At 39.8% G+C, this 26,635-nt stretch overlaps 1 protein-coding gene across 6 annotated transcripts in view; it reads left to right on the top strand.

Moving 5' to 3' along the window:
* Positions 1-26,635, top strand: part of LOC148847514 (uncharacterized) — a 113,847-nt gene that overhangs the window by 43,508 nt on the left and 43,704 nt on the right. For all 6 annotated transcript variants that reach the window (XR_016100812.1, XR_016100811.1, XM_088950019.1 and 3 more), the window contains exons 4-9: positions 10,056-10,220; positions 10,324-10,714; positions 12,977-13,095; positions 13,222-13,294; positions 13,382-13,602; positions 13,845-13,889. Coding sequence is in view for 4 of the 6 variants with exons in the window: in XM_088950019.1 (XP_088806145.1) it covers positions 10,056-10,220; positions 10,324-10,714; positions 12,977-13,095; positions 13,222-13,294; positions 13,382-13,602; positions 13,845-13,889 (1,014 nt within the window). In the remaining 2 variants the exon portion in view is untranslated. The remainder of the gene's footprint in view (positions 1-10,055; positions 10,221-10,323; positions 10,715-12,976; positions 13,096-13,221; positions 13,295-13,381; positions 13,603-13,844; positions 13,890-26,635) is intronic.

The raw sequence follows: 26,635 nt of genomic DNA on the forward strand, positions 1-26,635 counted from the left end.
CTTCCATGTCCAAGAAATCAAAGAAGGAAAAGAAGACGAAGCAGGTTCAAGTAGGAGAGACCGAAATTCTTTTATAGCCCAGAACCTTGCTCTGATACTATGTAATCATTCATGGAGAGAGAGAGAGACGAGAGAGAGAAAGAGAAGAAGAGGAAGATATGATTGAGAGAAAAAGAAAACCACTTCTGGCTGCCGCCAGTTCATTATTTATATTAACTTAATATAAAAAGAATGGGGATTACAAGTATGGCCCTGGTGGCACTCCCTAGAAACAAACTAATAAGAAAGAAAGAAAATAACTAACTGACAGCTTCTTAAGCTGACAACCCACTAACAGCAACTATAAAATAACAATTAAATAATCCTCATAACAGATATTGTTCTCAGTCAGTTTTTATTCAACTTTTGTTTTGTTTCATTGGTTCTTTGATCTCCCTCTTCTAGACTTGCTAGATGCCTAGACCTATTAGTTTGACTTTTGTATTTTAAATCATTCTCATTTTGGGGTTTCTGTTATCAGTTGTAGTTTTTACTATAAATAGTCATGAGTTTACTGTAAATAATAATTTGTGGAGTTACTATAAATAGTGAGTTTATAAATTACTATAAATAGTAACTTGTAAATTACTATAAATAATAAATTGTAAATTATTATAAATAGTGATTTCATTTTTCCTAAAACTGTAATAATGTATCATCCCTTAAATTGCATGATTTTTAGAGAATCTTTTAGAATATTTTGATACTCAGGATGATGCTGTAGGGGTTTTGCCAAAAAATCAAAGGAAAACCAGAGATCTGCTTTTGTTTTGGTTGTAGTCACTGGGGATTGTTTTCTTGATGGTGATTTGGCTTTGTTTAGTCACTTGCATATTTTTACAGAGGTAGGAAGTGACGGAGACTTTTGTAAGTAGGGAGCAAGTGCCCACCTCTTCTCCCTCTGTATTTTAGCATCAATTCATATTGGGGAGTGAGTCCCTAGTCTCTCTGCTGATAATCAGTGAAGATAATACTCATTCTTGAGTTGCCTAGTATTAGATGATTTTTTGGAGAAATAATTGAAGGTTGGTTGGTCTCAAGAGTGGAGTCTGGAAACTTTACCCAAACAATCAAGAACAAGGAAAAAGCTTTTTGTTCAGTGTATTGGGTGTAATCTGCTGTGGTGCATAGGTATCTAGTTTGCTTGAATCATTCTAGAGTGGATGATTTGGGTTCTTGAAGTTTGCAGGGTCTCTAGATTGTTTACAAGAACGGTCTTGTTTTGCGTGTTGCTGGAAAGAACTCAAATGTCCAGTTAAACATTAGTGCATCAGTCTGACAATTACATCACAAGGGGAATGGTTCTTTGGTCTTTAACTGATTTACTTTAGTTGAAGACACTTGATGATGCATGTTGCTTCCTTGTTCAAGTGTTTACAGCATCAAGATTCTTTGTGCCTTGTTCGGTATTGGAGAAACACATGATTTCTTTTTTTTTTTTTCTCTGTTATTTTTTAATAGTCCTCTGCTACTAGAAGAAAACCAGCAACTATTCTCAGGATTCTCTCCTAGGATTCAGAGCATACTTTGTTGGATTTTGAAGCAAGGGTACCCATCAACCTTGCCTTTTATCTACTAGCCCCTATGTTAGTGGGTATTAGAGCTAAAAATGCCTCCTAAAAGGGCCTCTGGTCTTCCTCCCAGCAAGGAAACCAACGAGATTGCTATTGAAACTGTTGATTCTTCCAGATTTTGAGGAGTCTAAAAGAGAAGACTTTGGTTCATAGTTTTGGAGCACTTTTAATCTACTTCAGATGTACTGAGAACAGAAATGATTGTAGTAGTTTTTGTGTTCTGTTTTTGTTGCTGTCTTGGGTGTTGCCTTATCATACAGATTCTTATGTAATCTCTTTTCTGTCTTAAAGAAGTTTTCTTCTTTATTTACCTTCAGAAAAAAAAATGTCGAGGAATTTCTGTAGCTCTGAGAAAAATGAACCTTAGACATGATATGTGGTGTGACAAGAGGAGAGACATAAATAAGAGCTTTTGTGACATGGACAAGAACTGAAGGAGGAATTTAGTTGCACGCTAAGCAACTAAATTCACCATCTGGTTCAACCCCAAATCCACAACTTTCTAGACAACTAAATGAGCTTGTAGAGCAAACCAACTGAGGAAATCCAAGGTTTAATTGAATCCTCCTGTAGGTTTTCGAGGTTCACTTGGAGTAACTTTCAGACTAATCCCATTTGTGCAAAGTTGGACAGATTCCTTTACTGCTTAGATTGGGGGGATCATTGGAATGGTTTGGCTTGCTAGGTTTTACTTACCTGACCTCAGACCATTGTCCAATTATGTTTTTCCATTCCTCTTATCAGGAGGGCCTCGGCCTTTTAGATGGAAAGGTTTCAAATTTAGCAAGAAACTCCAATCAATCAAAATTAAGCTCAAAATTTGGAATAAAGTAGAATTTGGGATCATTTTGGAAAAGAAGAAAAATCTTCTGTCCAAACAGAAGAGTTGGACTATAGAGAGGAAGAAGGGGGGTTAACAGAGGCGGAGAAGGAGATTAGAGTGAATTTGAAGTGTCAATGGGATGAATCATTAAGGAGGGAGGAGAGATTCTGGAGACAAAAAGCAAGATGTAAGTGGATTAAAGAGGGGGATGGTAATACAAGATACTTTCATAAATTGGTGATAGTAGAAATAGGAAGAATCACATAGAAAAGCTGGCTCTTGGGGGAAGGGAGATCATGAATCAAGAAGAGAGAGCGTCATTATTAGTGAATCATTTTAAGGGTATCTATGGAGTCACCCCTTCATAGAGATTGAGCTGAATGGGTTGGAGTGGCTGAGCTTAAGTGGAGAACTAGCTGAAGCTTTAGAGAGAAGGTTTGAAGAGGAGGAAGTGAGGAGAATAGTCTTTGAAAGTCCCTGGCCTTGATGGTTTCTCCTCAGACTTCTTTTAGGATTGCTGTAAAATAATAAAGATCTAATGGGGGCTTTTGAAGAATTTATTGAGAGGGGAGTAATTCATAGGGATGCCAATGCAACTTTTCTAGCATTAATGCCGGAATCTTTGGAGGCTGTGCATGCTAAAGACTTTTGGTCAATCAGTTTGATAGGCGTCCTCTATAAAGTAATTGCAAAATTCCTTTCCATGAGATTGAACAAAGCGATGCCTCACTTGATTACCCAAAATCAAGAAGCATTCATAAAAGGGAGGCAGATTACTGACCAAATTTTGATTGCTAATGAGTGTGTCGAGGAAATGAGACGTTTGAAGACCAAGGGCTGGATTTGTAACCTTGATTTGGAGAAAGCTTATGATTATGTAGATTGGCCTTTCTTGGAGGAGGTTCTAAGGAGATGTGGTTTTGGTGAAAAGTGGCAAAATTACTATTTATGTGGTTTCTCCTTGGGCTTCTTTTCTTTCATTATCTTTTTTTTTTTCGAGAAAGGTAAAGTATCACTGTGATGTATTAATTAGCAAAAAGTATACATGGCCCTCTGTACAAAGAGGTTCTGTACATTATACACGTCTTAGGGACTCCCAAAAAAGTACAACCCAAAAATGATAAAAAAACCCCTCCCCCTCTCCTGCTTTCATTATCCTGCCATTCCTCTCCTGCTTTCATTATCCTATTAAACAGTAACTATGTTAAACTGTTTGGTTAGACTTACTAAGCCTATTTCTCCCATACCTTTCCACACTTATATTGGAATATCATTAGGTCTTAATATCTTGCCCTTCATACTATTTAGTGCCTAGCTTTGACAAGTCCATATATACATGTAAATCTGTTAATAACAGCAGAATTGAATGAGTTAATTTATTTTTTCTCTTACGATTCTTTCCTTTTTCTCCTCTTGAAATCATTGTTGGAGAAACACATGACTTCTTCTTTTCTCTTTGTTATTTCTAGTTGTTCTTTGCAACCTAGGTATAAAATGATGGTGGCAATGGAAACATCAGTCATCCAAATAAAAGAAACATGTTGGAAATGCTGTATGGAAATATTGTAAAAATTATATACATGGTGGAATTATTGTGAAATATGTGAAAATATAGAATTATAGTAAATGACAAAAAGAAGCATAGGTACACTTTTTTAAATTATTATCTTGTTCCAAATCATTGTATAAAGCTAAGAAACCAAGGTTATTAGAGAAACTCATACACGAGAGGTTGTCATGTAAACTTTTTTTTTTTTTGATCATCAAAGGAAACTTTTATTTGAAATTAAGTTGTCATGTAAACTTTAAGAGTCAACTTTTATAATAGAATAAATTCAAGCAAAATATAAACTCATAGAAATTGCAAGTGGTTCTACTAGATCAACCAAGTAATCTACTACACTGTTGAAGTTTGACCTGCCCTAGAATTCTGTCTTGTTCGTTGACTGTAAAGTAAAGTAAACAACAAGTAGGAGAGGAAAGAAGAAGAGAGAACAGAGAGGAAAGAGAGAAAGGCTGGTTCGACTTATAGAAAAAGTTATCCTTAGATTCGGCCAGACCTGTTATTATATTATTAACTTATTGGAAAAGACTTAAGTGCCCTTCTTTAAGTAAGAGGCACTCGAACTAACATAACAGTACACATCAACATTCTCAACAAGTACAAAGACCGAAATACCCCTTCACTAACACCACTAATACTCCCACTCAAGCTGGTGAGTATATATCATATAATCCCAACTTGTTACATATGTAGTCCACTCTCCCCCTACTCAAACCTTTTGTAAACAAGTCTGCCCACTGGTTTCCCGTACTAACATATGCAGTTTCTATCATCCCATTCAGCACCTTCTCTCTCACAAAATGACAATCAACTTCGATGTGCTTGGTTCTTTCATGAAACACCGGATTGGAAGAAATATGAACCGCTGCCTGATTGTCACAATAGAGCTTCATTGGAGTACTGATGTCATATCCTATCTCCTGTAGAAGGTTCCTTAGCCACACTAATTCACAAGCAGTATGTGCCATGGCCCTATATTCTGCTTCTGCACTGCTTCTTGCCACAACTATTTGCTTCTTACTTTTCCACGTTACCAGGTTACCCCCCAGAAAGGTGCAATAGCCTGTGGTGGATCGTCTATCAGATATAGAACCTGCCCAATCAGCATCGGTGTATCCTTCTACTACCAGTTTTCCACCACTCCTGTATAGCAAACCACGACCAGGAGCTCCTTTCAGATACCTCACAATCCTTAGCATTGCATTCCAATGTGGGACCAAAGGTTTCTACATGAACCGACTCACCACACTAACCGCAAATGAAATATCTGGCCGAGTAATGGTTAGATAGTTTAGTTTGCCTACAAGTCGTCGGTATCTGCCAGGGTCTTCAAATAATTCACGTATATCACTGCTCAGCCTCGTATTTGTTTCCATAGGTGTCTCAGCCGGTTTAGTACCCAACAACCCTATTTCTTTCAGTAAATCAAGCACATATTTCCTCTGACACAAATTAATGCCATGCTTAGATCTTGCTACCTCTATGCCCAAAAAGTATTTCAACTTGCCACGGTCCTTTGTCTGAAAGTGTTCCTGTAGGAATGCCTTCAATCTGTCAATGCCCATTTTATCATTTCCAGTCACAACGATATCATCCACATATACCACCAATATTATTTTGCCTGCTGAAGAGTCAAAACTGAAGACAGTGTGATCAACTTGGCACTGTTTCATACCAAACTTCTTGACCACCTCACTGAACCTACCAAACCATGCTCGAGGGGACTATTTAAGTCCATAAATAGCCTTCTTAAGTCTGCATACCTTACCATCCTCCCCCTGAGCAACAAACCCTGGTGGTTGCTCCATGTAGACCTTCTCGAGCAAATCACCATGCAAAAAGGCATTTTTGATATCTAGCTGATGGAGAGGCCAATCATACATAGCTTCAAGGGAGATGACGACACGAATTGACCCTATCTTAGCAACCGGGGAGAATGTCTCTGTGTAGTCAATGCCATAGGTTTGGGAGTACCCTTTGGCAACCAGCCACGCCTTCAAGCGCTCAACACGACCATCTGGCAAGTACTTAACACTATACACCCACTTACAACCGACAGCCTGCTTCCCAGGAGGAAGAGCGGTGAGATCCCAAGTGTGATTATGATGCAGAGCAGAGAGCTCTTCTTCCATAGCACGACACCACTCTGGAGAGGTAAGGGCTTCCTGGACATCCTTAGTAACAACCACGGAGGATAACAAAGAGATGAACTGGCGACGGAAGGCGGAGAGGTGGGTAAGTGAAACAAAATTGGAAATAGGGTGAATGGTGCAAGTACGTTTACCTTTCCGGAAGGCAATAGGAAGATCTAGGTCGGAGGCTAGTGTCGGAGCTGGAGCTGGATTTGTCGACGGTGATAAAACTGGAGGAGCTGCAGCCGATACACGCGGGCGATGTATACACGTGACGGATGGGTGGACGGTCAACCGACGGTGGCACCGGAGGCAAGGACGTAGGCATGACTGGAACCAGAGGAGGTGGATTAGCCATAAGAAGAGGAAGAGGAGGTGGTGATGAGGAGGAAGCAGCAGCACCGGACCCCACGAAGAACGGAGAATTTTGATGTGAACGCCAAATTGATTGCGGATCTCAGCATAAAATTTCTGGAAGATGGCAAATAATTCACTTCTTTCTTTCATTAAATAGAGCCATGTCATTCTTGAACAGTCATCAACAAAAATAACAAAATATCGGTATCCATTATATGACATCACTTTATAAGGTCCCCAAACATCTGAATGAATTAAAGAAAAAAGACTCGACACACGGTTATTGACCCTAGAACGAAAGGGAACACGATGGTGTTTCCCAAATTGACACGACTCACATTCTAAAATAGAAAGTTGACTCAATGAAGGGACTAAGGACTGCAACACTTTCAGCGAAGGATGACCAAATCGACAATGCCACTGGAGAGGAGAAATGGATGACTGAAAGGCCGTTGACATTTGTCCACCACCATCAAGATAATACAGTTCACCGGCTTCATGCCCTCCACCAATCTTTGTCCCCGTCTTGAGATCCTGAAAAACACACATAGAAGGGTAAAATGTGATGGAGCACTTAAGGGACTTGGTCAGCTTACTAACAGACATAGGATTAAATGGAAGCTTAGGTACATATAAAACAGAGGATAGAGATACGGGGTCTAGGTCAACATTACCAACACCACAGATAGATGATGTGGAGCCATTAGCAAGGGTAACAGATTGTGATGTTGAGCAATGAGTGAGAGATGAAAACACACCTGGAGTTCCCGTCATGTTATCGGAGGCTCCAGAGTCAATAATCCAGGGGTTGGGTGTGGATGCCAAACAAGCCATACCTGAGTGTGCAAAGGAAGCTGTGTTCTGCTGCGACTTGGATTGAACAAACCTCTCATACTCATCCCGAGGAACACTCACCATCTCCTTTCCTGGACCATCTAAGGGAGTAGAAGGCATCGGGTCAGCTGACTGGTTCTCTTGTCTAGAGCCGAAACTGGTGTCACTAGTCATGGCATGGTTGGCCCACGTCGAGGGAGGTCCATGTAAGTCATAGCAGTAGTTAATGGTATGTCCATCCAAACCACAATGAGTACACTTTTGTGGACCCGAGCCACGTCCTCTACCACGAGCTCCCCTTGAATTTCTGCCCCCAGTACGACTACCACCACGGATGTGTAGATCCACCACTACCACTCTTGCCAGGCTAGGCTCTTCGAGCCCCACTTCTGCCACCTCGACTTCTCGACACTGCAAATGCTGATTTATCGGAGACATTAGAATCCATAGATCCAATGGAAGCCCTCCGAAGACGAGCAAACACCTCCTCTAAAGATGGAAGAACAGACCCCCCTAGTATTTGGGCTCGTACTGGTTCATACTTAGACTTCAGCCCCACCAGAAACCATGTCACATCAAGCTTCTCTCACTGTTGCTGTTGAACTTTGACATCAGAAGTGAGAGGATGATAGACATTTAACTCATTACGGATATTCCTCACACTAGCATAGTACTCCTCAAGGCTCTAATTTCCCTGTTGCAGATTGAAGTATTCCTGATACAGTTGATATACCCTGGTGGTATTATCCTGACCTAAATACAGTTTCTTAGCATGATCCCACACCTCTTTGGCTGTGTCAAGAAACATGAAGTTCACACTGATTTTGGGTTCCATACTGTTCCGCAACCATGTAATGATCTGTGCATCTTCCTGTTCCCAGTCTTCATACTCCTGAGAATTAGCGGGGGGTTTCTCCTCTCTTATATGCTTCACTTTCTTCTTCGCCTTCAGAAAAACCTCTACAGACTTGGCCCAAGGGACATAATTCTCTCCATTCAGTTTAATGGAGGTCATTTGGACATTCAGGTAGTCAGTAGATATCATGACACTAGGTTTACTATCACTGTTATCTGCCATTGCCGAACTCCCTTATCACTGAATTCCGAGCATTGAATTATGAGCACTACACACTGCACATTACACACAGACACTTCATCGAAATCTGCACACTGATTTCAATAGTAATAAATGGTGAGAACTGCAACACCACAAACCCTACTCACCGAAATCTGCACATTGATTTCAGCAGCATTAAATGCTGAAAACCACACTTGAAACACCACAAACCCTAATCCACAGCTATAGGAAGTTTCACCATTAAGTAGACACTATTGCCTTTCGAATCACACACAAACCAGAATAAACCCTAGCATACTGCAATCTGAAAACCCATCATGCGAACTGTACTACACTTCTCATGTATTCCATAACAGAAAATATGCATAAAAAAAACTTTACCTCATCGCCTGAAGGCCAACCTCACGAAGGGCTGAGACACCACTGTACCACACGTACCAGCCCTAACTAGGGCTTAGAAACCACAACAACCAATTACCAACGACACAATTGGAGGCATAGGAACCTCCTAGGGAAGAGGGCGATCACTCCTTTTCAGCCCTTTTCCCAGTCTCCAACTCACAACTGAGAAACCCAAGAGAAACCCTAATTCGAATGCGCAGAAGACAGAATTCTAGCAAGTTTGATTTGTTGAACCTGGCTCTGATACCTTGTTGAAGTTTGACCTGCCCTAGAATTCTGTCTTGTTCGTTGACTGTAAAGTAAACAGCAAGTAGGAGAGGAAAGAAGAAGAGAGAAAAGAGAGGAAAGAGAGAAAGGCTGGTTCGAATTAGAGAAAAACTTATCCCTAGATTCGGCCAGACCTGTTATTATATTATTAACTTATTGGAAAAGACTTAAGTGCCCTTCTTTAAGTAAGAGGCACTCGAACTAACATAACAGTACATATCAACATTCTCAAAGTACAAAGACCGAAATACTCCTTCACTAACACCACTAACATACACAAACAAAAACTAAGATTGAACTTCATGCCTGAAAAAAAAAATCGAGTTGACTGAAAATGGTAATCATGTCCATTATGTGGACAATAATAATACTACTCAACATATCTACAGTATTTTTAAAAGACACATCTACAATATTGTTGCCAACTTATATCGTGGTACCATCTTGTGTATTCCACATAGCATCAGTAGTTTTCATTGAGGAATTTGTCATTTGCTGTAATATTTTTGATGGTACACATGGAAATGGAAATATGTTGTGGAAACATTAGGAAATATGTGGGAATTTTAAATGATGTTTACAACTAGAAGAAAACCAGAGCCTATTCTTTGGATTTTCTAATGAGCCCAAGAACTCACAAATTTGATGTGATTTGTGACAAACATGGTGAAGATCTACCAAAGAAATTTGAAATTGAGAGTTTCTCAGTGAGGAGTGTCAATGTCCTTATCTGGTTTAATTGTACTAAAATATTATCTAGGATTAAATGCTAATTTGTCTATTATATGGTGAAGATTGAAGGCCCTTGTGGGGTGCAAATGATGTTAGGTGATGCCAACACTATGTCTTTGTTCTTCTCTTTCTTGGTGTTTTCTAAGATCTTAACCTTTTAATACCAGGATCTCATCCTATTCACCTTATCATTTATCTTACTCTGAAATGGATCTAGATCTTTTAATGCAATATACTGGTGGAACTGATACAGTTTATTACGGCAATCTGCTCCTTTGGAGGACCTAATCAAGGACAAGTTGTTGGTGAAGCAGCCTGAAGCTTATGAATGGTTTTGGTCCAAACAACTTCCAGTGGTTGTGGCAACTTTTGTTGACTACTTTGAAAAGGATCCACGCTTTACTGCAGCTACTGCAGTGTATGTAGTAATTCCTTTATTTATTGCTAGGAGGTTTGCATTTATGTGATCACTGTGAAATTGCTGTGTGAAATGAAATATGTAATTTTCCTTTTACCACCAGGTGCGGGGAAGGTGTATCTGAGAGTCCTGGCAATAAAAGTGATGTATCACTTCTCATGCTTGCACTGACTTGTGTTGCTGCAATTACTAAGCTTGGACCAGCAAAAGTATCTTGCTCACAGTTCTTCTCTACAATCCCAGATCTAACTGGAAGATTGATGGATATGCTTGTTGATTTCGTTCCAGTACACCAAACTTATAATTCCATGAAGGATATTGGCCTACGCAGAGAATTTCTTGTTCATTTTGGCCCTAGGGCTGCAGATTATAGAGTGAAAAATGATTGTGGAACAGAAGTAGCTTTTTGGGTGGATATTGTACAGAAACAGCTGCACCGAGCTATTGACAGAGAGAGGATATGGTCAAGGCTTACTACATGTGAAAGTATTGAGGTTGGAAAAATTTTTATGAACTTCATACATATTGATTCTGCTTTTATTTATCCAAGAGCTTGCTAGTGATTGTGGGGTCTGATTTGGTTTATAAATTTGCAGCTATAACTTTTTTTTTTATCAATAACAAAGGAGAAAATTTTATTGCATAATGAAAAAGAAGACAGGAGGGTGAGCCTAGGCGCAATGGTTAGGTTGCTCCATTGCGACCTGGGTGACCAGGGTTCAAATCTTAGAAGCAGCCTCCGTATGTGCAGGGGTAAGGCTGCGTACATCTGTCCCTCCCCAGACCCTGCATTGGCAGGAGCCTAGTGCACTGGTCTGCCTTTTATTAATGAAAAAGAAGACATTTTTAGGTAGAGTTAGCTAGCAAGTCCCAAAGTGCATAGATGAAAGCCTATTAAACAGTCCCAATATTGCCGTTGCCTATCTTTCCAGTCAGGTCTGCAAAGTAGGTCATTCCTATTAGCCTCTTTCCAGGTCATACCTATTGACAACTGTAATTCTTGGTTACTTCTACTTCTATGCTATATGACAATGACTAGAATAGATGCTATGGCCCTGATCCAGAAGAGGAAAACAAAAGAAAGAAAAATGAAAGAGAATACGGAAACTGCATTGCATATGGTTGTCTTGTTTCATCTTCTAGTACTGGTTGTCTTCTTAGAGTAATTTTATTGGTCATTATAGAAGGGTGTAATAAATTATATACAATGATTATTTTCTATAATTTTTGTAAAGTTTGTATATTTTGGACACTAATGTTGGTATTTTCTATAGCTAATGCATGGTATCAATACATTGCATTGCAATAACCATGTGTATCTATGAGTTGGGTTTTGAAAATCAGAAACAATTGTCTTCCTCCCCATGTCTATTCCCATGCTATGTCAATAGCAAGAAGCTTATGACACTGGTCCAAAAAATAAAATAGTTACTGCAGTGCATATAATAGTTTTTTCCTCTTCCATTATCAATTGTTCTCTTAGCATGATTTTCTTGGTGAATAAAAGTGTATAATTTCCATATATATACAACAGTTTTCTCTACAAAATTTCACAAAAAAATTGGTATATTTGGGACCTTAAGTTGGTACTTGCTATGACTAATGCACAATATTAACATATTGTTTGCAATAACCATGTCTCTATCTTTGAGTTGGATGTGGAAAAACTATATTCATATCCATGTTTGTGCCTGGAAACTTCTTACTGCAATTATTGTATTGAGTGAAGGTAACAATTTTTGTTGGTTGTCTTGGTTCTTTTGGTTGATAAGTGATCCTTGATTTTAATCTCCTTGAACTATAATTCTAAAACTTGCTTTATCACCATTTTGTTGATATTTGATAATGATAGTAATATGTAAAGTTTTATAGAAGAAAAAAGAATATACAAGAGAGAAGGGTGTTCTGAGCTGACTCCAATACAAAAGGCCAAAATATATCTTAACAAGACTAAAGAAAATCTGCAATCCTATACATTTTCGTCCAATAAGTCTAAGCTTGCCCAGAAATTGTTGCTGAAGGAGGTTCTTTTTAAGTCCTCAGCTATGGATGAGATAACTCCAATCCAAGAGAATCAATGTTAGCATAAAACTTCTCATCATTCTGGATTTACCATAAAAAATGCACCCCTTCCTTTCTCTCTACATGTCCCAACAAACTATAAATAGAATGGAACTCCAAAAGAACTTTTCTTTTCTTCCACCTTCAAATGTCATCCACATGGAGGATATCTCATGTGGACAAGGGTGATGTAACCTAAGCCTCCTGTATCAAAGAAATAGGGCAATTCAAAAGAAGAGACACTGTAGAAATACCAGGTTGCCCCAAATATTGTAACTAGTGATTTCTCTACTTGTTTCTTTGTCAACACATCATAAAGTATTGACTTGGAAGTAGCCATTAGTGTATGCTTTTCACCATCTCATATCTGGAATAGCAGTTGTTTACATTCTTTTATTTCCCTATCCAACAATGGCTTTCTGAATACCAGATAATTTTTAACACTACCTCACATTGCCTGTTAGGCAAGTTTTATCTTCCAAACATGACAGAATGTAAGTATGGAACCTTTGAAGATGTGTTTTGTAAGGAAAAATTCAAAATATTCAAATATAGTCATGGTTTCAAACCCTGTATCATGTGGCTTATTAGTTCAATCTGAGGCATAACTTTGTTATTTGTTCTTGACTCTTTTGATGCACAGTTTGAGTATAATATTGAAGTGTATTGTCAAGTTCCATAGTGATTTACTGCAGGTATTGGAAAAGGATTTGGCAATTTTTGGTTTCTTCATTGCCTTGGGCAGAAGTACACAATCCTTTTTATCTGCAAATGGATTTGATGTAATAGATGGTCCTATTGAGAGATTCCTAAGGTAGAGTTGTGTTGAACTCATGCTACTTGATCTTGTTATGTTCTTTGAATATTTCTATGATTTTATCTAAGCTTTGTTCTCTCATTTCATAATTTTACTCTGATTTTGCTTGGTTCTAAATACTAGATATCTTATTGGGGGGAGTGTGTTATATTATCCTCAGCTCTCATCAATTAGTTCCTATCAGCTGTATGTGGAGGTAAGCCTGCTCTGTGATAATTATTATCTAGGTGATCATCTTTAATTATTCATTCATGATATCTAATTTTGTTGCTTAATTCCGCAGGTAGTTTGTGAAGAGTTGGATTGGCTTCCTTTCTATCCAGGTAATCTAGGTCCATTAAAGCAAACTCATGGCCATAAAAATAAACGAGAAGGACCTCCCAATGGAGAAGCTATTTCCCAAGTATTAGATGTATGTTCTTATTGGATGCGGAGCTTTATTAAGTACAGTAAATGGCTAGAGAATCCTTCTAATATTAAAGCAGCAAGATTTCTTTCCAGAGGGTAGGTTAACTTCTTATTGATGAATTTGTAAGGTAGTTTTTATTTCTTAGGCTCAGTTTGGAAAGAGTACAAATGCAAATATGTACAGTGCAAATACATACAAAATAATACAAAATATAAGGTTTTGCACTCTACATATTTGCATTTGTATTCCTTCCAAACTAAGCCTTAGTTTTCTTGTCTATTGTAATGAACTTCTGATTAGTATTTTGGGCTAAGTCATCCTATGTTGTATATTTTAGGCACAGCAAATTAAAAGGATGCAGGGAAGAATTGGGGATACTAAAGTAAGTTTGTAGAGGCAAGCCAATGAAGTGTTTCCCCTTTCCTCTTTTCTTTTAAATTGTGTACATATGTTTGTGCATGTTCATTTATGTCATTTCTTCCTCCATGTTTATCCTCTCTCTCTCTCCCAAGGGTGAGATATCTTCTTTCTCCTTTGCTCTTAATCTTTCTCTATCAAAAATTCTATTATTATGACAGTTTTGAGACGAGTCATGCAGCTAAGGAACTCCATTAACCCAGGATTGTTACAGCACAAACTTCATCCCTTTTATAAGGGATCTGATCCATGACTTAGGTGGGGCTTAGGATTGCTGAAGAAGGTTCAGCATCTGTCTACGTGGTTGGATCTGCTAATAAAATAGTGGTGGCTGATGAGGGGACTGTTGAGTGTTAATTTTTCTTTCATCATTGCTTGCTAAGGAGATTCAAGAATGAGATCCTCTGAGTTTGTAGGGGTTGAGAGATGGGTCTTTGCTGGGTGGCTGCATCTCTGTGAAGTTGGAGCTAGGAAGCTTTTTGACAGCTCCTTCCTTTTCATTTCTTAATCTGAATCTGATGCCTTAGAGACACTCTAAACATGGTGGTAGGACCTTCAGTGGTTGCATTCTTTAGTTTTGTAGACGGATAAAGCCTCAAACCTGTGGTAGGACCTTCAGTGGTGGTGTACCCTAGTAAAGCAAGTGGTGAAAGCTGTTACGACCTCCTAATTTCTTGCCCTTTTGTTGTAGGCCTCTGGGAATAAGTCTTTGATCTTTTTTGGTCATAGGTGGATTGTGCCTCTGCAGATTGTAAATCTCTGACTCCACGACCTTCAGCTGGCCAAAGAAGAGAGGTAAAGTCATGTGGAGATGCCTTAGGGCTGCTTTGATATGGATACTGTGGGAAGATAGAAATAGCAGAGTCTTCAGTGATAGAGAAAGGAGTGAGGTGGCAGTGTGGGAGTGTATTAAATAGAGCTATACATTGGGTTAAAGCCTCAAACCTGCTCTCAGATTTCTCTGTTGATGACTTGTGGAGAAACTGGGGAACTGTAGCTAGAAGTTCTACTACAAGGAACAAACCTAGCTTGGAAACCTCCTGAAGAAGGCTTTATCAAACTGAACTTTGATGGCAGCAGTTAGGGAACCCAGATCCAGTTGTATTGGAGGAGTTTTCAAGAATAATAATGGACATATTGTTGCTGTTTTCTCAGGCCCGGTTGGAATAGGGGACTCAGTTTTTGCAGAGTTCCAAGCAGTCTTGCAAGGAGTGCAGATTGCTAGACAGCTAAATTTTGACAGACTGCTCATTGAAGGTGACTCTAAATTGATAGTAGGGTGGCTGATGGAGCCAGAAACGGTGATTTGGAAGTACAAGGAATCTATGAAAAAGTTCAAATGGCTGGTTAGAGATATGACATATGACAGTTTGTGTTCAATGGGAAAGGTGCTCAGCAAATGGGATGGCAGATTACTTTGCGAAGCTGGGGTGCATAAGTCTGAACTTTTTTTGGCTCAGTTGTAATTTAGGTTGTTGTAGGTTGGGATCACACCTCGCGTCCCTATTGGGATGGATTGTATTGTAAATCTCGATATAATCCCTTCTCTTTTCTAATAAAATTCTACCATTTATCAAAAAAAAAAAGGAAAAAACATGTGTTGTGTGGTTAGGGTGGCTAGAAATTATACAAGATGGTGGGTTAGAGTGCTTAGGTTGCTGCTTATTGCTTGGTGCAAGGAAACTTTTTTTTTTTTTGATGGGTAAGCAAGGCAAGGAAACATTTGTTGAGAACATGAGATTTGCAATACCCTAGGGGGTTTACTGTGGTGGATGATGAGAACCTTGAATGGAAGATGTTGGGTTCTTTACTTCTTTAAGGATTATGATTTGGGGGAGGTGGCTAGTGGTGTTATCTAGTTCAGCATTGGCATCCCTTGCTTCATCTTCAAGAGTTCAAAAGACAATGGAGGTGGCTAGTGGTGTTTGTTGGATGTTCCTTGGTTACAGATGAAGTGGCACTTGATGGAAGAGGAGCTCCCAAGGTCACAAATCTTGAAAGCATTGACATGGTGAATTGTAAGAAGGATGAGTTGCTTTAGGCCATAGATTAAGCAGATATGTTGGATTCAAAATTTCAAATTTCAAACATATTTTAATAAGGATTGTGATAAGATGCAGTCTGAAAGTTTCAGGAATCAGAGTTTGGCTTTGATGTTAAAGTAGAGTCTGAAGCGTGGGGCCAACCGGGATGTTGGTTTAGTAGTGAGTTGAACTTGGTGTTGCAGATACTCATAATGGGCTTGGACGGTTTGACACTTGGACCCCTTTCTTCTATTGAGGTTTTGATTCCTCTAGTCATTTGGGGCCATCTGAAGGCTGTAACTGGCCAATGAGCTATGAAAGCCCATTTGATGTTTGAAAGAAATTTAAGGGTTATCAAGGGCTTATTTGAGATTCTCAAAAGACTACTGTAAAGTTTACAGCCAGAGAATGAAGGAGAAGAAAATCTTGCTCTCCCTTCCAAAGGTGAGCTTTAATTTTCCATTAGATTTGGAGATTTCCATTGGTATGGGAAAGAATGGAGATGCATCTCACCCCTGTTGTGATTGCACACCTTGTGCACTTGATTAGTAGCCAAGGGGGCTTGTATCTGTTGCCAAAGGAGGGTTTTTGTGAGGTTTGTTGTCTTGTTAGGAAATATTTGCGAGGATATGATGGTAGTTCTTGCAATGACTATGGGTACTCTTCCTCTTCATTAGCTTTTTGTGAGGAAGTACATGACTTGCTCCAACACCCAAGAGGATGCTTGGGTCACAAATGAAGAAAGGGAGGGGGTAAAAATGATGAGGGGAAAGGAGTGAACACACCTAAGGTTGATAATCTTGGGATTCATGAGGAGGTTGTCTGGGTGGATGAAGTGCACTAGATTGAGAAATCCTTTTCCCTCAATCAGGTGGTGTCTTAAGAGGTTTAAATGGGAAAGTTGTTGGGCCTCTATTCCTTAGGGGGAGAGGAACAAACTGAGGTGTCTTAAGATGCCTAGAAGAAAATGAGGCTTGTTGTAGAAAGGATATAGAAGTCTTAAATGGAGGAAGGGATATGTTTACCAATACTGGGATTTTTCTAGTGTGACAGTTTTGATGCCACATGTGTCTAGTGTTAGTAGAGATGGGCCCATCTTTAAGGATGTTTCAGAGCACTTGGCAATGGGGTAAGAAAATATTTGGAGAATGGTGTTAGATCATTGGTAACAATGGTTTCAATGTCATTGTCATCTAGTGCTATAGTTTTGGATAGATTTTTGTGTAGATTTGCACAATTAGGTAGTTAAAGCTAGAACTCACCCATTGGTGGATGAGTTGTCAAGGGGTGAAGGGGATGCGGAAAATGGATGGGTTAGGTTGGGTTGGATGTGGTTTGAATCTATACCCATCCACCAACCACCCACATCCATTAATAACCCGTATTTCTAATATGTACCTGAGGTACAACCCAACCTAATCCAAGAGAACCGAAAAGAGAGTAGCGAGAGGAGAAAGAAAATAAAGAAAAAAACGGGAGAGAAAAAATAGAGAAAAATGGGGGGGGGGGACAAGAGAGGAGAGAGAAATGGAGGAGGGATATGAGAGAGAAACAAATGGGAGAGGAGAGAATAAAAAAATGAATGAGAGGAGAGGAAAATGAAGGAGAGAGAAGAGAGAAACAGAGGGGAGTGGGGGGACAAGAGAGAGAAGAGAGGAGGGAGAGAAAAGAGAGGAGTGTGAAAGGAGGGAAATAGGGAGGAGGAATTTAGGTGAAGAGAGAGGAGAGAGAAGGATTTAGGATAGAATGATGCATATACCTTATTTTATGTTGTTGACCCAAATCGATTCCCATAATCCAACGTTATTTTATTTGACCCAATCTATTACTCAATCCATATTCAACCTACATCTTAAATGGGCAGGTTTAGATAGGCAGAGAACTATCACTAACTTTATTTGAAAAAAAGAGGTACATGAGGAGATGTACACAACAGTTAGGCACTCAGAAAGTTACATGGGCAGAGAACTATCACTAAAAAGGTAATCCCTGTGAGCACCAGATTTAAAGAAGAGAGGATATCTCTCGCTTCAGCCAGGTAGTGAGCTAAGGCCCAAGGCCCACTGTCAGGATTAGAAAGCCAATTAATGGTGTTGGCTGAACTGAATATCCTTTAATTGTAATATTTAGTAAGCCCATGTCTTTTGCAGTCCTGATGCCGGTTAGAGCTGCCATGACTTCAGTCTTTGTTGAGGAGGCTATCCCAATCGGCCCACTAAAAGCCCAACTGATAATACCATTTCTATTTCGAATTACACCTCCAATACCCGCTACACCTGGGTTTCCAAAAGAACTCCCATCAAAGTACAGGGTCATCTTGCCTTCCACATCAGATCTGAAACTGCAGGGAGTGATTAGTTGTATTTGGTTAGAGTGAAGAAAATTTGCGGTGTTTCTTTGGAAGTCATCAAAGGTGACACCTTTGAAGTGAGTTGAGCTGGAAGTCGACAAGAAACATCTGTAACATATTAGAGAAATCAGCTCCTCAAAGTTTTTTGTTCTGTTGGTAAACACCCGGTTATTTCTCTCTTCCCAAATGCTCCAGAAAATAGCATGTGCAGCAGATTGCCATAAAGTTTTCCCTCTTTTGCTTAATCCTCTTCCTGACCATTGCCCTAAGCAGTCAGCCACATTTTCTGGGAAAACCCAGCTGTATTCAAATAATGATAGAAAAAGTTCCAAAATTTTCTACTTTCCTCACAGCGAAGTAGGATATGGTTGGTAGATTCCTCAGCTTTAAGGCAGAAACAACAAACATGAGGAGATAGATAAGACCTTCCATGGTTCTTTTTTTGAAGGAGGTCATAAGTGTTGATTTTCTTTAAGCTGGCATCCCACACAAAAAAACAGATCCTGGAAGGGATATGAGCACATCAGATTCTCTTGTAGGGGTACTGATCGGTAGTTTGTTCTTCCCTAACTAAAGCTTTGAAGTAAGATTTGGTTGAAAACTTACCTGATGGGTGAAGGGTCCACACACGAAGGTCAGGGGAATTTTGTGAGAGGTATACCTCTCTCAGGGTGTGCAAGAAACTAGTTATTTCACTAAGTTCCAGGTCCCTTAGGGGTCTCCTAAGGGTTAGATTCCAATTGAAATAAGGGGGGGAGGGGGGTAAAACCTGGGATATGGAAGCTTCTTGGTTTAGGGTAAGGCTGAATAGGTGAGGGAAGGAGTTGGCTAAGGTAGAATTACCCCACTAAAGGTCAGTCCAGAACATAATTCTATCGCCCTTTCCCACCTTATATCTGATAAAGGAGATGAAAAAATTGTAACTCGAGAATATACCTTTCCAAGGGTGGGTGTCTTTGACCCTATGCAAGTGAAGCTTGCTATCCCAACCGTTGGCATGCTTCCTGTATTTGCTAGTGATTACAATAGTCCAAAGCGCACTTGGCTCTAGGGGGAATCGCCACAACCATTTACTGAGAAGTGCCGTGTTTCTTTCTTTTTGAGTGACCTACTCCCAATCCACCACCCTCCTTTGGTTTGTTAACTTGAGACCACTTCACAAGGTGAGAGTCTCTTTCCCCCCTCCTTCCCAAATAAAGTTTCTCTGAAGCTTTTCTAACTGAATGGCTATCTTGTTAGAAAGGTAGTAGGTGGGAAGGTTTGCCAAGGATGCTCTAACTAGAGTGAGCCTCCCCCCTTTTGACAGGTAGTTTCTTTTCTCTGTGGCTAATTTCTTCTCACATTTTTCTAGAATTGGTTCCCAAAAGCTTTGATTTCTCAGATTCTCTCCAAGTGGCATCCCCAGATAGGAGAAGGGGAGATTCTCTGCTTTACATCCCAAGATCTTTGTGAATGTATTCAAGGAGTGAGCATCAAGCTAGATTTAGGCCAACAATACTGCTCTTTGAGAAGTTTACTTGCAGTCCAGAAGTCCATTCATAACAGGTGATGACCCTTTTCAGATTTGACACATTCTTCATCAGCCTCTAAAAAAAGGATAGTGTCATCGGCAAACTGGAGATGAGATATCTGGGTGGCTTCCCATCCGACTTCAAAACCTCTCAATAGTCCTAGAGAGATAGCCTTATTCACCAGTTGGCTAAAAATTTCTGTGACTAGAGTAAAAAGCAATGGGGAGAGGGGGAAGCCTTGTCTTTGGCCTCTGCTGGTGTTAAAATATCCTTTTTCATTTAGGTGATTGGAAAAGGAGGAAAGAGGAATGGGCTTACTGAAACCTAGGGATCTTGAGTGCTCTAGGATTGAACTAGAGGACAAATTGGCATGTATAGAGGTTTTGACTGCTTGTCATCAGAGGGTGTTAGTGAGGCACACCAGGTTCTAAGGAAAGTATTTCCCATGCTTGAGGATCTGATGACTGATATGAGTTCATGGTTTTGCCATTTTTTTGTTTGTTTTTCATGGGTTTGAGGGCTTGTTGGTCTTCTTTATTCTTTCAGGGCTTGGAATTAGGATGATGTTCTTTTGATCAGATCTGAGTTTTAAGTGGTATGGGCCTTATGTATATTTATATTATCATTTGTTGGGCCATGATGTTTGGCTTAGGCTACAAAGCTTACATTTTCCTTACAGTCCCATTTTCTTTATAAATTTTTTCTTCACCATAAACAAATGCAACATCTGGGAAACGTTGATGTTCATATTTTATGATTTTGAGATCTTGGTTTAGGAAACTGCACGTGGATCCCAAATCCAAAGTGTCTCTTTGAACTTTACATATTTTCTTTTTGTTTTGTCTACTTCTCTTAAGTAAAATTCATTGGGTTGACACACAACAATCTACTTAGAAACTGGTGGTTGATAGATAACTGACTTTTTCTTCTGTGCCTCACTTGTATGCCATTTGAGTATGCTCTCAAATAAAATTTACCAATATGATTTAGGCAAAATTGTATTGGCCCTTGTTTTCAGTGTTGGATTCCTAGCAGAAGATAGAAGAGGAAGAGAAGAGAGACAAGTATTTGGAGCTGTCAAACAGTGTTTGGGCAGCAGCCCCACTTATTATTTATGATAGGGCGACAATAATACAAAGGAAAGGACATAAATACCCCTGATACTAGTAAAAACATAAGAAACAGGATAGAAACAAGCAAACTACACTATAACAACCTTACCACCTTTTTAATTCTGTCTTATTTTTCAGACATCCTGTTTTACCAATACGACTTTGGAAAAATTGCATTGGCCCACCACTAAATTTATTCTTTGGTGACTCAAGGAGGGCAGAGATCTTGGCAGTTTTACATGGACTAGAACTAGGGAAAGAATTAAGCTACAGTGGGATAACTGTGAGATGTAAACCTGTCCTAAAAAATAGGTGTAAACTTGAAAAATTAGAGAGAAAAAGGAGGAAGAAAAGTAAGAGCAGCAGTACAAGAGAAGAAGATGGAGAAAAGAGGAGGAAGAAGAAGAAGGGTTCAAATCATCCTTCCCTTTCTTCTCTAATCCTTTTTACTAAAAATTAATGTTAAAATAATTACAAGTATGCCCTTAAGTGGGCGGCCAGCTAGGCACTAACATAAAGAGATCAAACAAAAAGAAGTAACATGCCCATTAAGAGAGACCCATTAGCTAGCAGGAAAATAAAAAAGATATTACAAGAGAAGATACTAGGACCCATTCGGCCCAGTCTCTTTACACTCCCCCTCAAGCTGAACATAGATGTCAATCATGCACAACTTGCTTATATAGTGTGTCATTTTCCCTCTCGGAACTCCCTTGGTCAAGATATCAGCCAATTGTTCGTCTGATGTGATGAATGGCAAACAAACTTCTCTTGAGGGAACTCTTTCCCTTATAAAATGTCTATCAACCTCAATGTGCTTAGTTCTGTCATGTTGAACAGGATTATGTGCAATACTGGTAGCTGCTTGGTTGTCACAGTAGAGCATCATTGGCTTCTCATAGTCAACCCCCAATTCTTCTAAAAGGGATCGTAGCCACAGTAATTCTGACACACCATGTGCCATTTCCCTGTATTCTGCTTCAGCTGAGGATCTAGCAACTACAGAATGTTTCTTACTCCTCCATGACACAATGTTCCCAGTGACCAGAGCACAATAACCTGAGGTGGATCTCCTATTATCAATACATCCTGCCCAATCAGCTTCAGTGAAAGCTTCTAGCTTCATGTGTCCATGTTTGGCAAATAGAATACCTTTCCCTGGAGTACCTTTCGAGTAACACATAACCCTTTCTGTAGCAGCTAAATGAATATCTCTGGGAGAATGCATAAATTGACTAATAATACTTATTGCATAGGAAATGCCCGATCGAGTCATGCAAAGATATAACAACTTCCCAAGCAGTCTCTGAAACACCCCCTTACTAGATAAAAGGTCACCATCTGTAGCAGAAAGCTTATGATTGGGATCAATAGGAGTGAAGATTGGTTTAGCTTCAAGCTTACCAATCTCAACAAGGAGGTCAAGGACATATTTATGCTAAGAAATGAAGATACCATCCTTAGATCTAGCAACTTCAATGCCCAAAAAATACCGAGGATCTCCCAAATCCTTGATCTCAAATTCAGAGTTAAGAAATATTTTGAGTTTACTGACCTCTTGAGTGTCATTACTCGTGACACAATATCATCAACATAAACTATCAAAAAGGTCACCAGAGAGCCATTTCTCTTCAAGAACAGGGTATGATCAGATTGAGTTTGGGTGTAACCAAAGGAGACAAGAGCAGCCTTGAACCTCTCAAACCAAGCTCGAGGAGACTGTTTGAGACCATAAATAGATTTCTGTAGTTTACACACATTGCCTTGCATTTCCTTCCCATACACCCCTGGAGGCAAAGACATAAACCTCTTCATGTAGGTCTCCATTCAAGAAGGCATTTTTAACATCAAACTGGTGTAGGGGCCAATCAAAAATAGCGGCTAGAGATAACAAAACCCGGACTGAGGTCATCTTAACTATAGGAGCAAATGCCTCAAGATAGTCAATACCATACATTTGAGTGTAGCCTTTAGCAACCAGCCTAACCTTAAACCTCTCAATAGATCCATCGGAGTGATATTTAATGGTAAACACCCATTTACAACCCACTGGTTCCTTCCCTTTAGTCAAGTCAATAATATCCCAGGTATGGTCCTTATGCAAAGCATCCAGTTTAGCCATCATAGCATCCCTCCATTTAGGTTTAGATAAGGCTTCCGGTACGGACCCGAGTATCACATGGGAAGAAACAGAAGCAAGAAAAGAGTAGTAGGAAAGAGAGAAATGGTTGTAAGACAGGTGCTTGGAGATACAATGGGTTGTACACTTCCGCTTGCCCTTGCAGAGAGTAATAGGAAGGTCAAGGTCTAGGAAAGATGGAGATGGGTCAGAGGAAGGCTGGCCTATTACCTCAGTAATGATGGGAGGAGCAAGAGGCTCTTCTGTAGGAGTGGAAACAACTTGCCCATGTTTGAATATGTGCCTTTATTACCACCTTTGGAGAACAGGATGAGGAGAAATTATAGGAGAATGAGGTGGAGGAGGAGGAACAAGAATATTGGGAGGTAGGTCCAGTGGGAGAAGTGGACACCTCATGAGAGGACTCAAGAGGAATGGGAAGAGGAACAACTGGAGACATAGCAAAGGGTTCTTTAGATTTCTCCCCCTTAGGAGAAATACTAAAGAAAGGAGTCAACTCTTCAAATGTGACATCCCGAGATACAAGGCGGGTGCCACTAACTGGATCAAAACAGCAATATCCCTTCTGTGTGGAGGCATATCCCAGAAAAACACATTTACGAGCCTTAGGTTCAAATTTGTGCCTTTGATGGCTGTGAACATGCACATAGCAAGTGCACCCAAAAACACGGAGAGGAAGAGAAAAAATATCCTCATCCGGGAAGAGAAGGCTAAAGGGGGTTTTGAAGTTAAGAACCCGGGAGGGCATGTCGTTGATCAAAAAGGTAGCAGTAAGAAGAACATCTCCCCAAAATTTTATAGGAACATGGGATGCAAACAGGAGGGATCTGGCAACTTCAACCACATGCCAGTTCTTCCTTTCCGCCACTCCGTTCTGTTGTGGAGTGTAGGAACAAGAACTTTGATGAATAACCCCAAAGGTTTCAAGATAGGCGGAGAGGGTTTTCTCAAAATACTCCTTAGCATTATCAAAACAGAATATTTTGATCCGAGTGTTAAACTGGGTGAGAATGAGTTCATGAAAGTTTTGCACAATAGTTGGTACTTCATCCCTGGATTTCATGAGATAAATCCAAGTGTAACAAGAATAGTCATCAATAAAAAGGATAAAGCACCTGTAACCCCCCATAGTTGGCAGATGATATGTCCCCCACACATTAGAGTGAACAATATGAAAAGGAGAAGGAGATCTTTTATTGCTTACTGAATAAGAATGTCTACAATGTTTTGCCAGTTCACACGACTCACAATGAAGACTCGATAAAGACACTCCCTCAAACATATCTGGAAACAAATGACTCAAAGCAGGAAAAGACAAATGACCAAACTGAAAGTGACATAACAAGACTTTGTCAATAGACTCTGACAAGACTGACTCTAAGACAACTCCATGAGGTGGTCCAAAAGCTCTATCCGGTGTGTCCAACAAGTATATTCCTTTTGCCTCATGGCCATTCCCAATCATCCTCTGAGATTGCAGGTCCTGAAAAACACAATGAGTGGGAAAAAAAGTTATGCTACAATTCATGGATTTAGTTAAGCTACTATCAAATAAAAGGTTTGTATTAAGTTTAGGGACATGAAGGACAGGGGATAAATAAAGGGTGTCAGAGGTCTTTATGTCCCCTTTACTAGAAATGGGATCAAGAGACCCATTAGCAAGGGATATTTTCTCTTTACCAAAGAGAAGGTGGTATGAGCAGAAGAGATTAGACCTGCTGGTCATATGGTTTGATGCACCAGAATCAATAATCCAAGGGATTTTATGATTAACTGAAACTGAAGCATGATTTGTAGAAGCACGAATACTTGAGTGAGCAAATGCAAATGATGATGATGTGTTGCTGGAAGAGTGAGATGAAGAAACAATAGCTTCCAAGTGATTTAGCAACCTCCCATACTTTTCAAAATCCGCCTTCATTGCTGCCAACTGCTCAATGGTTGATTTTTCTTCACTCTCCTTATTTCCTCCTTCAGGTACTGTAGCAACATTAGCTGTCTTAGGCTTTCCTACCCGACTGCCCTTCTTAGAACTGTTGTTATTCTTAAACCTATCAAGAAGAAGCTCAGGATGAAGCTTCCAACAAGTGTCCTTTGTATGCCTCGGTTTCTTGCAATATTCACATATCTGCTCCTTTTTCTTAGTAGGATCCTTTGGCTTTATTCCAGCATGTGCAAAGTATTCTGTAGGTGGACTCTGTAACTGAACCTACCGCCTACTCTCCTCACTGCTTATTATAGCGTATGCCTGGGAAAGAGTAACCTCATCTTTGGCCAGGATATCTTGCCTAATGATGTCAAACTCAGGGTTGAGTCCAGTAAGAAATTCAAACACCCTATTTCTCTCCACCAACTTCCTATACATTTCAGCATCATTCTTACTCTCCCATACAACTGTCTCCATAACATCAATTTCTTGCTATAGGGATTTCAGTATAGAATAGTAGATTGCTACACTCCTCCCCCTATCTTAGGTTCTTCACGTCACTTTTCAACTTGTAGACTCTGGCTACATTCAACTTCTGTGAATAGGTGTCAGTAACACTGTCCCATATCTCCTTAGCTGAAGACATCCAGAGATAATGCTGACTTATATGAGGTTGCATGGAGTTGACCAACCATCCAATGACAGTATAGTTCTCCTGCATCCATTTCTCAAATTCAAGGTCTGTCTCTTCAGGTTTCACTTTACTACCTGTGAGATACCCGAGTTTTCCTCTACTACAGACATAAATTCTTATAGACTGTGGCCAAGCAAGATAATTTGTCCCATCTAGCTTGATTGTGGTCACACCAGTCAAAACGGAATCTACCGAGACAATGCCGAAAATTGACACTTGCTTGAACTCACTTCCGTATGGTTCCATTAATCAAACAAAAATCAAAGAACCAAAAATTTGGTCTATATAAACTTACTTGAAGTCAAACCAGAACCCAGATGCTTGAAAACTAGGGTTTTACTCCGTCCAACTATTGGGGAGGAAGAGAGAAGATGCAGCTGCTCCTACCAGAGCTTCCCAATCTCTTCCAAACCTGAACCACCCTCCTTTAGGAGTCAAAAGACACCTCCCAAGCACAGAGTGCCACACCCAAAGCTTCACCTTTACCTGTACCTTCGAAAATCTCTAGTCGGCTAGGGTTTTGGGCAGCAACAGAACAGCACCACTTCTTGGCAATATCCAGCCAGATTTAAACTCTCCAAACCCTTTGCCAACTAGGCCAGAGATCCTCTGAGCTTTAGAGAACCTATCTCTCCATACACTCTCTTAATCTAAGGGTGTATGGGAAAAGAGGAAGAAAAGAAGGAAGAAAGAAACCTGCTCTGATACCAAGATGTAAACCAGTCCTCAAAAATAGGTGTAAACTTGAAAAATTAGAGAGAAAAAGGAGGAAGAAAAAAAAGTAAGTGCAGCAGTACAAGAGAAGAAGATGGAGAAAAGAGGAGGAAGAAGTAGAAGGGTTCGAATCATCATTCCCCTTCTTCTCTAATCCTTTTTACTAAAAATTAATGTTAAAATAATTACAAGTATGGCCTTAAGTGGGCGGCCAGCTAGGCAGTAATATAAAGATATCA

This window comes from Nelumbo lutea, chromosome 6 (genome assembly GCF_056320005.1).
Source record: "Nelumbo lutea isolate HS-2025 chromosome 6, American lotus-T2T, whole genome shotgun sequence".
Classification (NCBI taxonomy): domain Eukaryota; kingdom Viridiplantae; phylum Streptophyta; class Magnoliopsida; order Proteales; family Nelumbonaceae; genus Nelumbo; species Nelumbo lutea.